This window comes from Paramisgurnus dabryanus, chromosome 17, assembly GCF_030506205.2.
Source record: "Paramisgurnus dabryanus chromosome 17, PD_genome_1.1, whole genome shotgun sequence".
Taxonomy (NCBI): domain Eukaryota; kingdom Metazoa; phylum Chordata; class Actinopteri; order Cypriniformes; family Cobitidae; genus Paramisgurnus; species Paramisgurnus dabryanus.
In genome coordinates, this window is record NC_133353.1 from 9,568,652 (window position 1) to 9,585,376 (window position 16,725).

Below are 16,725 nucleotides of genomic sequence, written 5' to 3' on the forward strand. Positions count from 1 at the left end.
GGTTAAAGTCATGGAATAAGTGTGTAAAGTTTTGAAAACTGTGTTCAAGCAATGAAAAACGAACTAGAGTTTGGTCCACATGAACTGCTGCTGTGCAGACTGTAGTTAGAGTTTTGCACATGTAGCTCCAGTTGTGCCCACTGGCGTTTAGCAATTGGTAAAAACTGTAATATTTGAATGACACATAAGAAAGTTTTCTGTAATGATGTTCTTGTATTTTGAACAGATATTATGAAACTAAAGCACAACATTATTTTAAAAACTACACGAATTAACATTTACTCTGATACAGCAGATGATGTCATGACCTCACTATCATCTTACCACAAGGTATTTTGGTAACACTTTATTTTACGACCCGCAAAGTACCGCGTAATTAAACCGAATTTACAGCGTACCTATTTGTAACAACAGGGTAGGTAACCTGTAGGTATAAGGGAATAATATTTTAAGTTTGGGGTAATAAGGGGGTAAGAATAAGAAGAATTATAAATTATTTATACTCTAAGTATTTTATAACAACAGGGTACCTATTGTAATATTACGTGGTATGTATGACTTAGTCAAGTCTATGGGGAAATTATGTTTTATTTATTTTTTATTGTGAATTTTTCATATTGACTACTGAATGTTGTATACAGTCAATGTCTACGAGCCACATCGGCAAATAAATATAACAGCATATCACTTTTATTTTAGTAGCCTATATTACTTGCTTTTAATAACAAAAGTCAAGCTGATTTAATGTGGTTATCTTTTTTTTAAGGTAAGTACAATAAAAATAGCAACTTATTCCCTATTTACCAGGAAACTCCTACATTTGCGGACATATTTGAAATGGTGCTTTGCAATTTATTTACGGTAAACACAAGTATTTTAGCCAAATAAAATTTATGCAATGGCAAACCAGAATGAAACAACAGCAGATATCAGCTCCCGCTAAAGCAAAAGACGACTACATGCGTAGACTACTGCGCAGGTGTAGAGCGCGCGGTCGTCTGCTGCAGGAGGTTTGTTGGAACGCGATCCTGAGGTGAAATTTCTTTAAGATGTTTTAAAAACGTTTTACACTGTGGAGTACAGCTGCGAGTGATGTTAGCAGGTTCCGCATGCTGGATAAGGTGACTGGTTTTGTTAATACATGACTCACGCATTTCAAACAATGTTTTTCAAGAAAGTTGCTAGCTAACGGTAGCAGGTTAGCTAGCACATACTGAAGTAAGCCTAAAATTTATAAACGTAACTGGCTTAGAAAACTCTGTTTCTGTCAAGGCACAGTGAAGAAACATTTACTGAAGGCTTTCATTTATGTTTTTTATATGTAATGCAGAACAGCATTTGTGAGACGACATCAACTCATCATCCGAGTGGACAAGAACACCAACAGAGGAAGCCAAGCCGCAAAAACAATGAAAAATTGTCATTACTTTTTATTTTAAATAAAAGTTATGTGATAATAAACATTAAGTGTTGGCTTAATTATAGTGTTTTAAAGATGTTTTGAAATAAGTTGTTTTAAAATAAAAATAACAATATTCTGTATGTTTATGGTATTTACCCTATAACAAGAGGTGAACAAAGCACCACTTTAGTTTACAGCCCGCAAATATGAGAGTTACCTGGTACATACACAGAACAAGCGGGGAATAAGCCCCACTTCAATTTACAGCCCGCAAATATAAGAGTTACCTGGTACATACACAGAACAATCGGGGAATAAGCCCCACTTCAATTTACAGCCCGCAAATATAAGAGTTACCTGGTAACTCCTGTATACATATACAGATCAAAGAGGTACAAGTTGCTATTATCTTTATTGTGTGTTATATTTTATTTGCCGACGTGGCTTGTAGACATCAACTGTAGGCTATACAAAACACTTCATCAGGTAAGTAGCAAATATGAAAAAAAAAACATTACACATAGACCATATTACCCATAGACGTAAGTCATACATACCACGTAATATTACAATAGGTACCCTGTAGTTATGAAATACTTAGAGAATAATTTTCCATATATTCTTACCCCCTTATTACCCCAAACTTAAAATATTATTCCCTTATAACTACAAGTACGTACTGTAGAGGTACTCTGTTGTTACAAATAGGTACGCTGTAAATTCGGTTTAATTACGCGGTACTTTGCGGGTCGTAAAATAAAGTGTTACCGGTATTTTCCCTAAATTCACATCTTTGTCTTGTGGTTGAAATTCAGCAGAAAGCCTAAGAAATACAGTCATGTTGAACACAAAATAAAACCCACAAAAACAGCTTGATGATTGCATGTTCACTAAAATCATCTTGCCTGATGTAATGTTTAAAGGCTCATGGAGCAGCTGCACTGTGTGCTACTGTAATGTTGTAGGTTTGTAGGTTGATAAACTCTTATCAGAGATGTTGATGATCCGTCTGACAGTTGATTGACAAGAGGTTTGTTTCCATCATGTGTTAAAGAATCTGACATCACCAGTGACTCACAGCGTAGAGGTCACAGCAGATCAATGACCCTTCATAACATCTCTGTAATAAAAACTCAAGGTTAAATGAGGACGCATGAACATGATCAGTATACAGACATACATGCACACACTCCTCCAGCTCTGGCGCGTGTGTGTGTGCGTGTGTGCGCGTGTGTGCGTGTATGAGTGTGCCTGTATGAGTGTGCGTGTATGAGTGTGCGTGTATGAGTGTTGGTGCATCTATGCATGTGTGTGTTAAAGTGCCACAGCCTCCATCAAAGCAACACAAGACTCATGTATCTGTGTGGATAATCTTCTCCTCTTCATTTATTCAGTTTGCTCAGTTTCAAATAATGCTCATATAATCATGCTGTACTGATAAATACACACTTGAGTTACTGTAATGAATACAACAGAGGTGTTGTGTGTTGTGTGTGCTTTATCCTCAGACAGAAAAACCATCACTGATTCAGAATTTATATTGAAATATTAACAATATTAGAGACTGACTTCAAATCATGACTTTCATACAATTCATGTATTTATATAGAAAAATGGACAGAAAATCCCCAGACTGATCTGTTAATTTGTGCATGCGTGCGCGTGTGTGTTTGTGAATGTGTGTATGTGTGTGTGTGTGTGTGTGTGTGTGTGTGTGTGTGTGTGTGTGTGTGTGTGTGTGTGTGTGTGTGTGTGTGTGTGTGTGTGTGTGTGTGTGTGTGTGTGTGTGTGTGTGTGTGTGTGTGTGTGTGTGTGTGTGTGTGTGTGTGTGTGCGTGTGTGTGCGTGTGCGTGTGTCTGGCAGTGTGAGTGACTTTCTCTCCGTTGGTTTGTCCACTGTCTGATTCTGATGGTATTACTGAGCTGAAATGAGAGATGGGCTGTTCTGAGGTCAGTATCTGATTACTTGTTCTCACCGTGACTCAAATGACACTTAAATGTGTTGTTTACACTTCAGCCTTAACTGCATTTAGGTTGAGCTCAGATATTTAAATCAGAAACAATAACATGTTCAGGGCTGCATTTCCCAAAAGCATTGTTAGCTATGGCGGTAGTTACCATCAAACTCTATTGGTAACCACAGCACTTATGACCATTCGGGGAAACGCACCCCAAGTCCAGTCATTTTCTCAATTGTTACTGAGGTTAGTGCTTGATGTCATTATAACATTCATTCTGATGTGTGAATCATTTTCTCTTATCTCATTTGTTCTTTTACTTTTAAATGCACCTTCTTTTTTTCAGAATATTTGCAGAAACAAAATACCATTGCTTGCATTCCTGCTGTATGTCTGACCTTTACAGCACAGGATATGACATCATCATCACAACACAATGATCTTAACCACATGTTTTACATGTATGAGCTCAGCTGCCGTGTGTCAAATTGGGAGATTTTATCTTAAACTGCAACACTAAAACTGAGCTTTGAAGTATTTCATGACTTCATTTTGTCATGACATCACCCCCCCCCCCCCCCCCCCCAAAAAAGTTCTGACATCATTTATTCATTCCTTCACAAACCTGGCATGACTTATCTCAAACATGATTGGACATATTAATATACTTTAAGGATCAAACAGGAATATTTTATTCCAAACTTGATTTTCGAATAAAATATTCCCTGATAGTATTTATATATAAATATATATATGTATCTCTCTCAGGGGATTTTCTCCTCCTAGGAGTTTTCCCCCTGGACTAGCCGGGAGGGTTTTTCTCCTAGGGGTTTTTTCATCCCCTGGAGAGTCCGCCACCATTGGCTTAACTTAATACTTTACTGTATATGTTACATTATTACTATGCTCGCTTTTCTATGCTTTTTCCTACATCTATTAATGTAAAGCTGCTTTGAAACAATTAACAATTGTAAAAAGAGCTATAACATTTTATTTAATTGAATTTTACTGGGGATATATCAAATGCATAAAGTGCAATGGTCTAAATGTCTTATAGCAAATATGACATTGCTAGTTAAATTACACCTTTTCTCTATTTTTGATTTGTTAATTTAATGTATTTATTGTTAAATTGCAATGTTTCTCATTGTCCTGTTGTATTGTGGCAAAAAGACGACTTATTTCAGTTGAATTTAATTTGATTTCTGTAGGGCTTCTCACATTTTGCATTGTTGGCAAAGAAGCTTTAGGATAAACACATAAGAACAAAAACAACAAATATATAGATAATGGAAAAATGAATGATAGAAAATTGGAAAATTACTGCAATATCTGATCGTAGACTTTATTGAGTGAAGGTCACACAGGCTTTGAATGACATGAGAGTCAGTAATGATGTGATGTTTCTAACTGTGTGGAGAATTACACAGCATATTCCTGGGAATTTCCCTTCCAGACACAAGGAGAATATTTGGAAAGCTGAAGTCATTATTCTTTACTCTATACAGTGACTCATTAAATTCCATCAGTGTGTGATTATCTTCCCATTCTCCTGACTGTACACACATCACAGATGCCAGGCAAACACACCTGGCACAGGTAAACTTGTTGACTCACAGGTAGAAAGGAGATATTCGAGAGCTTTTTTGTTTAATAGCTCCTGCATATTTCAGGAGTCAGGATTACATTACTGCTGGCGGAGGGCCGGTCGAGTCTGCAGAAACAAAGAAGGTGGATAATTATTCCCATGAGTGTAAGTACAAATTGTAGGGATTTACTCCAGGAAGAGCTGTCCAAACTTTCATTCACATACACAAACACAAGCATCACTTTTGAGTTCATACTAATAACCACAAACAAGCATTTGCATCCTCATGCACACATTTTTACAAAGGAAATTTTGATTAATATCATTGCAACAATTTTACTTTTAATAAGTATGACACAAATTATACAATAAAATGTTTAAAGGGGTCATATTATGAGACTTTTTTAAGATGTAAAATAAATCTTTGGTGTCCCCAGAGTGCATATGTAAAGTTTTAGCTCAAAATACCCCACAGATCATTTATTATAAGATGTTAACATTGACACTTTGTAGGTGTGAGCAAAAATGTGCTGTTTTGGGTGTGTCCTTTTAAATGCAAATGAGATGATGAAATGCAAACACTGATCGCCATAATGGTGGTTTGTTGAAATTGAACGCACACACAGGTGCACGCGCACACACACACACACACACACACACACACACACAAACACACGCACACACATACCAGTCTTTAACAGCTGAAGCCTTCATAAGTCATGCGTCTGTCTGTCTAAACCCCCTCATTCACACCTTAAATTTCACACCAGTCTGAGAAAAGAGTCTCACAAATGCCAGAGAACAACAGAAGAACATGAAGGACATTCAACAAGAAAAAAAACAGAGCAAGAGAAAAACAAACATCTCAATTTATTTATTGCTACAGAAAAGAAAAGAAAAGAAAAACAATATACAGAGGTGAATGTCAGCAAGATCTAATGATCAATAGCAAAAATAAGCTGTCATTATATTTATTATGTATTATATTTATTATTGTGTGTGCATGCGTGTGCGTGTGTAGTTCACTTTAATTTTATCTTTAAGGAGTTTAAGATGTCCCCGATAAGTTTGACAGATCTCATTTAGATAGATCAAGACAGATGTAGTGCTTTTATCATTTTAGTTTGCATTGTATCTTTTATAAAAAAAAAAACGTATGTACACTTAACACATTTGTTTGTGTGTGTTGATGTGTTATTTGTGTGGTGTCAGTAAAGAGTCCGTCTCCTTCCAACAGTGTTGGTCAAGAATGTGTCTGATTAAAAATTGATAGTGGCAGATCCATGTTTAGTAGTTGGACTAAAGCCAGACACCAGATCCCATCTGTACCAGCCAGAATAATGATCACCTGTTGAGAGACGCACTCTCAGGGGCCGTAACATCAGCACATGGACTCCTCCATCAGTCCTTCACGGGCAATTAAACCCTAAATAATCTTCTACTCAAAGATCTGACAATACTTCACAATCACATCACTATGATTCTGTGTTATTGTAAGAACTAAATCTTTGAGTAAGAGTTTAGTGATTTAACTCTAGCAGTTGTAGACGCTCATGTTCCCCCAAATGGATTTTACAGATTGGGGTAAATATTCCCAAACATAACTGGACACACTGCCATTAATGTCTTCAGAATATGTGCTCCACAGCAATCAGACAATCTCTGTTTTGGGCATCTGGATGTAATCTCAGCATATCAAACGGTCTGTGTGTTTTTGTGTTTTCCAGACAGTAGCTGAAATTCTGTCTGGTGCATCAGATACCTGTGCAGATCAGATGTCACTACTTTAATGAGAGAGAGACTGCGTGTATCGGGGGTCAGACCCACATGACCCATCCTGACCGCCCACTTTATTATTCATGCCAGTTTTACCTGAGATGAGTGACAGCCTCGTGTGTCCTCGACTGCTCTCTTTGTATGACAGGTCTGTGTGTTACGCCTCATGTATGATTGTCTCTACGGCAACCAGGATGTTCTTTATAACGTGAGCAAGTGTTGTTAAACAAATATTCTTTCTGGTTAAAAAATATTTATTATAGTCATTCAAGTAATTGTTTACCAACATCATCTATTGTCTATGAAATAGCTCAGACATTTAAAATAAACAACAAAACTTTTTAGGTGTTATGGGACATAACGACAATAATGTTAGTGTAAATCTATGTCTGCAAAGAGAAGTTTTATCCGTGCACAAGATTCATGGGTTATAGAGGAAGTGAAGCATGTGATTGAACACATGCTTGGTGGTTTGTCAGAATAGATGGTTGATAAAACGGGTTTACTTTGCCCCCTCGCTCACCCGGCCTATCATTACCATAGAAACAGAGTTAGATTAGCAGGAGAAGAACTCATTAATGATTCAACATCGTTTTAGCATGATTATAAAAAGAAAAATACACCAGCTCATTTTCATGAAATGCATACATATGGTACACAGTGTGAAAAGTCGTCCAATATATATGCCTAATTTTGCATGCATAAGATACGCCAATCCTTCCTGTTCAGTTTTGTGTCGTTTTATGTATTGTTTTTGTCATTTTTTTCAGTTTTTTCTTACCATTGTCGCTTGGGTTTCGGGGTTTGAACAACTTTTTGTTACATAAAATGACATCCTAACCCAAACCCAATTCTAACCCTAACTCCAAGCGACCATGGTTTAAAAATGGACAAAAAAATGAAGAAACGTATTTATAATGACATTCTACAGCAAAAGCAAGTAGTTTAAAAAACAGAAAAAAACTGAGAAACCAATACATAAAACGACACGAAAAGATACAGCATATCAAATGAATGTGAAGGATCATATCGTATCATGTGCAGGCAAAGTTGAAATTTGGGGTATGTATTGCATAACTTTTCACACTATGTTATTTGTATGCACTCCATAAGAGTGGGTTGATTTAACAGTGGTTCCCAATAGCAATGGTGGCATGCAAGCAGAAAAGTTAGCATGTTTAGTGTACATCACGTGTGAGTTGGAAATGTTTGACAAACACTTATCTAAACAGTTTAGTATATAATGTCTGTTTGTGTATTGTGTAAAACTGTATATAAACACACAGATTGATCAATCTGACCTGACTTAATATATCGCTATTATATGTAGATACATATGTTACTGCTTTATTCTCTTATTGTCTTATTCTCTTTATTATTTAATGAATTTTGTGTTTAGCCTTTTGTTCTTATTCTATAACTTACTTTTTCCATTTTAATTTTTCGCACAATATACTTTTTAGCATTTAGCTTTTTTTGCAATACAAATGTACAGTTTTGTGCATGCAAATAAAGCACACTTGAATTGGAATGGAAAAAATGTAGTGTCAGCCTGTTTGTTTCTCTCAAGTCTCTCTCTCTCTCTCTCTCTCTCTCTCTCTCTCTCTCTCTCTCTCTCTCTCTCTCTCTCTCTCTCTCTCTCTCTCTCTCTCTCTCTCTCTCTCTCTCTCTCTCTCTCTCTCTCTCTCTGTCTGTCTGTCTGTGTGTGCTTTATGAATTTATGATTGTGAAGAGTTAGATAAGATGGCTGTACAAAAAGAGCATTATTATGTAAATGAGAGTTATTACCTCTCTAATGATATAAAATGACATAACTTTATATAAATAACATTCATTAAAATTGTTTAAGAGAAATATACTATTGATCATAGTGTCAAAACCCAAGTTAGACTAAAACTCTATATTGGATTGAAACTTAAATGTTTAATTGATCCATCGTTTGTGCTGTAGAAATATCACCTTAAACCTTTACAGCATTACTAAACTGTTTTATTTGTAACTGCTGATTATCACTGATTATTAGATCATGAATCATTTATTATAAACAAACTAACAGACAATAATGTTCACTGTTGTTTATTATCACTGATGGTAGGTTTAAATGGTTGTCTTTTATCAAACACACATGTTCTGAGGTGTGTGTGTCTGTGTGTTTGTGTGAGCACGTGCATGCATATGTGTGTGTGTGTGTGTGTGTGTGTGTGTGTGTGTGTGTGTGTGTGTGTGTGTGTGTGTGTGTGTGTGTGTGTGTGTGTGTGTGTGTGTGTGTGTGTAGTCAACACAGTTATTTCTATGACCCAGAAATGAACCTGATCATTGCCCAATGTTGGCAGAGCTTCAGCAAACTCCATGTGAACTTTAGACTCAAATCTAAAACTCAAATACACCCGCTATATAAGAGCGGAGACAAATTTGACCCCAATAACTACAGAGGCATTTGTGTAAATAGTAATCTAGGGAAGACTTTCTGTAGTATCTTAAATGCTCGGATTCAGGCCTTCCTTACCAAACACAACGTCTTAAGTAAAAGTCAGATTGGATTTTTACCAAACCACCGCACCACTGACCACATTTACACACTACAGACGCTAGTCAATCAACACGTTCATCATAAAAACAAAGGCAAAGTTTATGCATGTTTCGTTGACTTTAAAAAAGCATTCGACTCGATATGGCACGACGGCTTATACTATAAAATTCTACAATCAGGCATAGGAGGAAAAGTATATGACATCATTAAATCCATGTACTCAGAAAACAAGTGCGGAGTTAAAATCGGTGACAAAAGAACAGAATTTTTCAGTCAAGGGCGTGGGGTGAGACAGGGCTGTAACTTGAGTCCAACTCTATTTAACTTATATATTAATGAGTTAGCAGTGTTACTGGAACAATCCAGCACACCTGGTCTCATCCTAAACAACTCAGAGATTAAAGCTCTTCTGTATGCAGATGATCTGGTGCTATTGTCAGACACTGCACAAGGTTTACAGCAACACCTGGACCTGCTGGAGAAATACTGTCAAAATTGGGCCCTGACGGTCAATCTGAAGAAAACTAAAATTATGATTTTCCAGAAAAAAGCAAGATTACAGGATAACAGATACACATTTACTCTGGGAAACACTGCACTAGAACACACCTTACACTATGACTATCTTGGGTTAAAAATCAGCGCATCAGGCGGTTTTAGTCTCGCGGTAAATGCACTTAAAGAGAAAGCTAGACGAGCATTCTATGCCATCAAAGGCAAATTTAAACAAACAGACATTCCTGCTACAGTTTGGTGTAAAATATTTGATAGTGTAATTATGCCCATAGCTCTGTACGGTTGTGAGGTTTGGGGTCCACAATGCCTAACAGATTACTCCAAATGGGACAAACATCCAATGGAATCCCTGCATGCTGAATTCTGTAGAAATATTTTAAGAGTTCAGAGAAGAACACCTACTAATGCATGCAGGGCTGAATTAGGCAGATATCCCCTAATAATACACATCCAAAAACGCTCCCTTAAGTTCTGGTCACACTTAAACTCAAGTCCCCCGAACACACTTCAATATGAAGCCCTTAAAACTCAAGAGAAGAGACCTAAAACCAGTCCCATCTGTCAACTGGCTCTAAAACTCCAGACCAGCACTAATGAACGCAAACAAACCACAATAAACCAAATCATTAAAGAAAGTCAAACTTTATATTTGGATCATTGGGATAATGAAAGTAAAAACCAAAGTAAACTAGAATGTTATCGGGCACTAAACAGAAAATACAGTCTGTCAGAATATCTCTCCACTGTTAGAGATGTAAAGCAGAGACGAATCCTCACTAAATACAGACTCAGTGATCACAGTCTGGCAATAGAGAAAGGCCGACATAGACAAACATGGCTCCCAAAAGAAGAGCGAATCTGTGTCCATTGTGACAGTGGTGAGATCGAGACAGAGACACACTTTCTCCTTTACTGTGGTAAATATAAAGAGCTTAGAGAAAAACACTTTGACAAAATCTCAAAGCTCATACCAGAGTTTCATAGCTCTTCAGATTCAGATCAAATGAAGATGTTACTGGGGGAAGACAGACACCCATCAGCTGCTGCTAAATTCATTTATCAGTTACACACCATCAGAAATAATCCACAGCCCTGATCTTGTACAGTATTTTTATTTTACCTCTCATCTGCCCCCATAAATTTACATTTGTATACTTCATATGTTTATATTTCAAAGTCTACTTTATATTGTAAATATCCTCTGATTCTATTTTATTTTATTTGCAGTAGTACTTCATCCATCACCCAGCACCTTAGCTTAATTGCACCTTAATGTTTGTTAATATTGTGTTATTGTATGTTTCTCGTTTTATGTATAATGCTTTGGCAATATTGTAAGTGACACAATCATGCCAATAAAGTTCTTTAAATTGAAAAATTGAAAATTGACTCAAATCTACACCTCTGTTTGGGGGGGGGGGGGCACAGTGGGAAAATTTGACAAAAGGAATCAGATTTCATTGCACCTGCTCTTGTTTTTTATACAGGGAGGAAAGCAGAAAGGTTACACTGTTTCAATACACAAAGAGTCACACAAAAATGTATCAAAACAGACACATGTATTCAGACTTACAAATTAAACAAAAGGAGTTAAAATTAATAGCAGTGCACAGGGGCGGATACATTAATTTAACTGGCAAGTATAATCCCTAAATATTTATCCAAGGATTAATGAAAACATGTAAGTTTTGTTGCTAAAAATACATCATTCTTATAAGTGAATGTAGTTTTAATACGACAATGTTGTTTTGTCTTCAGGCAAACAATATTCAATGTGAGAGAGTCCCTCTTTATCTCTTCTTCTTGTTCACTCTGAAATGTCCTGAAATATTGATTTCTTTATTAAACTATAGGTAGTAGTGGGTTTATCCACACTGTTAAGTGCTGTTGTCATAGTAACAGAACTGGGGCAGGACGGGTGATTGTTTGACAGGTATCTGCCCTCTGTGTGAGGGAATGTGGGGTCATTCTGTGACCCAGCTGTTCATGTGTGTTTATTGAGAAGTGTCACACCCCTAAAAGGGTGGAGAGGGGCAGAACATAACAATTAGCACCTGCCCTATAACCCTTATAAAGTCTAAACCAGAACTGGACATGATAATACACGAGTGAATCAGCTGGACAGATAAGAGTTTATCTCTTACACCAGAATCAAGAGATTTAAAGACATTTCAAGTTTCAATGTTTTTTAAGTGTCAACTTTAACTGACAAATATTACTCTGGGTCTCTCTCTCTCACACACACTTACTCACTCACTCACTCACTCACTCACTGCTGTGTGTCAGTGTGAAATCTTATGATGAGTGCGCAGCAGTGAAACCACAAACACTACAGCTGTGGGAATTTCCCATACACGTGTCTGAATAGCGCAAAGCCGGACCAAAACAAACGCTGTTATTGGCTAGAGGTCACATGACTGACATGTCTTAAAGGTGTATGTTCAGTATATTTCCTGAAACACACTCATGTACATTATGACAGGAGTGTATTGTCACTTTTTTTGTAAATTATTTTACAAAAATACAAATGTAACAAAAAGTCTATAAGTTAAATAATTGTATCTGTTACACAAATTAAGATATATATTATATAACTATTATTATTTTATCATTTAATTTCTATATCTATGCACATGTTGTTGTAAAATAATTTCAGTATTATATTATCTTTGCACTTGAAATATTAAAACTGTGCTCCTGCCGCTTTAAGAGAGAGAGTGCGTGCGAGAGAGTGTTGTGTGTGTGTGTGTTGAGGCGGAGGGTGTGACGTCATGGGGGCGGGACCGCCTGGCTGGGACGCGAGAGCGCGCGAGTCTCCGGCATCAGAATGAAAAGCAGGAGAGACGCGTATGAACTTAACTCGATTATATCTTATTTTACTCACCTGGAGGACACACAAACACATAGGTATGACATGTTTACCAGACACACCAGGCTGTTACATGGTAATACTCTGGTAGTTTTTTGTTGGCGATGATTTTGTGTAGTTGAATTCTGTTGTTGTTGTTGTTGATGTATCGCGGTATATATTTGTTCATGCATGTATTAGTCATCATTTGAAGAGAATTATTGTTGAATCATTGTGACATTTACGCAGACGAATAATTAATTTATAGCGTGAGTGGATTTGCGTATTTGTAAAAACACACCGCCGGTACATTGGCTGTGTTTGAAACAGACAGACAGCAGCAGATTAAAGTCACTCACCAGTAGGTCGCGCACTTCACTTTCACACTGCTCACAGCCTTGGATACACAATCACATGTTGTTGTATCTTAAACACAAATCTGGTGAAATGAATAAATGTTGTTATCTAGAGATGACAGTTAAAGCGCTGTGCTTATAAACACTTTATAATATCTCTGACAGAGTGTGATGTCATCTGTGTTCAGATGCATGTGTTTAATGTTATACAGATGTGTGGATGGCAGATAAAGAATTAAACCTTTAGTTGTTTTGGTGATTTATTCAGCTGTTAGGCTCGAGTTAAAGGTGCCAAAAATGCATTAAAATAACCTGTTAAACTGTTCTCTGATATCTACATAGAAGGTGCAAAAATGATCCAGAGTCAGTTTTTCATATCCATTTACAACCCTAGGATTTGCTTTTCGAATGAAATGATCTATTATTACTTTATTTGAAAGGGTCATGAATAATAATGTTGAGCTCTGCTCTGATTGGCGGTTTCTCAGAGCAGCTCCTTCAGTAGCTCTAGGTGTGTGTAAACAATCTTATGTTTGAGTCTGTATCAGATTTTGAGGAATAATCAATAGTTTGGAGATTTTAAAGAACGCTTCTGAGTGGTAAGTTTGTGTTTTTTTCAGTATTGACCTGCAAAACGTAACTCTAATGTCAATAGTAAAACTTCAGCCTAAACGCTAGCATATATCATTAACTAGCATATAGCATTAATTAACATTTAGCGCTAACTCAGCAGTCACAACTTGGTTTTTATCATTGTAACAAGTATCATTTATCATTTGTAATTAATTAATTTAATGTTGTGGTGTACATCTTGACTGTAATGTCACAGTTGGTGTAATGTTGAGATTGGTCTGTTTTCCAGCAGTTTTGCATGCACAAGGCTTACATAAGAAGGAGGAAACAATCGTGTTTGAGGCTCATGATATGTCATTACCATGTACACAACTCTTATTATTCATCTATGCCGAGATAAATACAGTTTTACATTCTACAGCACCTTTAACTCGTCATGCAGTAATTGAAACAGCATGCTTTAGTAAACACTGATGAGACTCTACTGGAAAGTGTGCGAGTGATTTGTGTGTACGTCACTACTTCAGTACTGCAAACTGTTGGAATATATCCACTGTACAAGACCGAGATAAACCAGTGGCTACATCACTGAAGGAGTTGTCAGTGTCTTTGTGTGATGCTTCTCTGGTTTGTTTGGAGCAGGTGATGTAAACTGTGGTTTAGTGGTAAGATGACACAGTCTCTCGTAGTTTAGTTGTTTAAAGTGTTTGAGGTGTTTAATTCATCTGGAGTGAATTATTCATCTCTACTGATTCCGTGACTCTTGCCTTTATTTTGTGTGTGTGTGTGTTTGTGTGTTTGTGTGCATGCACGTGCACGTGTGTGTTCAGCAGTAGGGGGAGCTGCGTGTTACTTCTCTGTATTGCAGTGTCATTTCCAGTCATTGAGTAGATCAGATACGATCAAGTGGTTTTGCATTATCTGAACGTAAACAACAGTTGACACGCACATCTCAACATCCAACATTTTTCATTCATGAAATAAGATTTTTACTTGACGTTTGCAGAAAGTGCTGTTGTGATTCAAAGGGCTTAGAAACTTGAGGTTTTTAATTACTTAAATCATGTCACAGTTTCTGTACTCGAGAAGTCTTGAAGACCGACTGTGTGAATCTTATAATGCAATGACAGGGGCCAGGTTAGACTTCATGCCAAAACTAAAACACTGAAATAAAAGTATAACTGTTAATAGTTATAGTTACATAAATAGATGTTTTGTGACATTATTTTCATATATCTTATATTTTGCAGATCCGTGGATCTATTTGACAGTGTTGTTGTGTGTGTGTGTGTGTACATGAAAACTGTTCTGTTTTTTTCTATTGTCATTTCTGTAAAGTGGGCATGTTGATAAACATTAAATGTATCTGCTGGCTTTCAGACTTGTTGTTATTTAGAAAGCCTAAAGCATTGCCACAGAACATGGAAAATGTAGGCGAGACAGTTGAGTTTCTGTCTGTGCCCTGCCAAACCTCAGTCGGGTTAAATATAGTTAACCAGTCGTCTAACCACAGCCTGAGTCTGTAGTTTCATCTGAATCAGAACAGCCCGTGGCCGTGAAACACACTAACCTTTAACCTTATTAATCGTGCCATTAACCAGTATAAATTAAGAACTAGTTGTGTTGGGACAATTTATTAAGCCAAGATGTGTTTGGGATGAAGTCAGTATTTACACAAGTGTTTGTACTGAAATCTACAGCTGTATCTCTCAACCGGTTCTGCCTCATAACTCTTTACATGATCCAGAACCAAACTTTATTTAATGAATTTTCAACATGTTTTATTTCTTTTATTTCTGTTTATCTTCCTATCTTAACTTTGCACACCTTAGCTTGCATTGTTTTTCAAAACTTGATGTAGAGTGCAGGTCAGGTGGACTGATGCCCGTCTATGTAATGCAGATTTATAGTTAATAGTTGTGTCCGCTGATCTTGCGTTTAGGTGAGGAGCTCGGCTAATGGATGAAGATGATGATGATGTCTTCCGGAAGGGTCGACAGTGTTGGCCTTCCTCTCATCATCAGATAAAGACAGCAGACAGGGGTCTTCATTCATCAGGGCTTCCCCCTGCGTCATCCAACAGCATGCTGTCCTGCCGGATACGCAACGAGCACAGACGCCTTCTCTATGGTAAACCACAGACAGCTTTTATTGTGTGTTTAAGTGTGTGTGTGCGTGTCTGTGTTCATGCGTGTAAGTGTGTGTGTGTAAGTGTGTAAGTGTCTGTGTGTGTGTAGGTCTGTGTAAGTGTCTGTGTGTAAGTGTCTGTGTAAGTGTGTGTGTAAGTGTCTGTGTGCGTGTCTGTGTGTGTGTCTGTGTAAGTGTCTGTGTGCGTGTCTGTGTGTGTGTAAGTGTCTGTGTGCATGCATGTAAGTGCAAGTGTGTGTGTAAGTGTCTGTGTGTGTGTAAGTGTGTATGTGTCTGTGTGTGTGTAAGTGTGTGTAAGTGTCTGTGTAAGTGTCTGTGTGCGTGTCTGTGTGTGTGTGTGTAAGTGTCTGTGTAAGTGTCTGTGTGCATCCATGTAAGTGTAAGTGTCTGTGTAAGTGTCTTGTCGTGTTTGTCTGTCGCGTGTGTGTCTGTCGCTTTGCAATTCAGACCACAAATGTTTTGTTGGCAAAACGCCCTGGCATAAGTTACACACGTCTGCTGCAAGCTCACTGTTTTGTTTCTTATGTTTGGTACTAAGAACCGGAACTGCACCACTACACAAAAAAAGACATGATGTCTGCACATGAACTCACACGGGTTCATTTCCTGTTTAATTTGTGTGAAGATCAGCGTCAGATTTTCATTGAGTCATCACGACATCGGTGACAGCACAGTTTTACTCTCACACTTTTAAACCTCTCTCTCATCATCTCATAGAAAATATCTCTGATATATCTGAAAAAGACATCATTTACATCTGGTCAACATAATCAAACTGGTTGATTGATAGTTTTTGTGCCTTTAAACTTAAACATAAACACTTGCTTACTCATGCTCTTTAATTTAATACCATCATAGGATCAAGACATGATTTTACACGGCTTTCTGGAATACTTGATTGTGATTGGTCGATGAAGGTCTTGTTAGATCGCCTGTACATCTGCTCGTTATTATTATTGACTATAGTGTAATTACTGTTGGAAGTCAAGATGTGTTGCTGAGTTGTTTAGATAACTAGTGACCAATGAAGA

At 37.2% G+C, this 16,725-nt stretch overlaps 1 protein-coding gene across 2 annotated transcripts in view; it reads left to right on the plus strand.

Moving 5' to 3' along the window:
* Positions 1-12,550: 12,550 nt before the first annotated feature.
* Positions 12,551-16,725, plus strand: part of bmf1 (BCL2 modifying factor 1) — an 11,753-nt gene continuing 7,578 nt past the window's right edge. The window contains exons 1-2 of one of the 2 annotated variants that reach the window (XM_073812320.1): positions 12,551-12,676; positions 15,489-15,676. In XM_073812320.1, the coding sequence (XP_073668421.1) occupies positions 15,505-15,676 (172 nt within the window). In that variant the 5' untranslated portion in view covers positions 12,551-12,676; positions 15,489-15,504. Of the gene's footprint in view, positions 12,677-13,518; positions 13,573-15,488; positions 15,677-16,725 lie in introns of those variants that run through there. The other variant, XM_073812321.1, reaches the window with a different exon arrangement.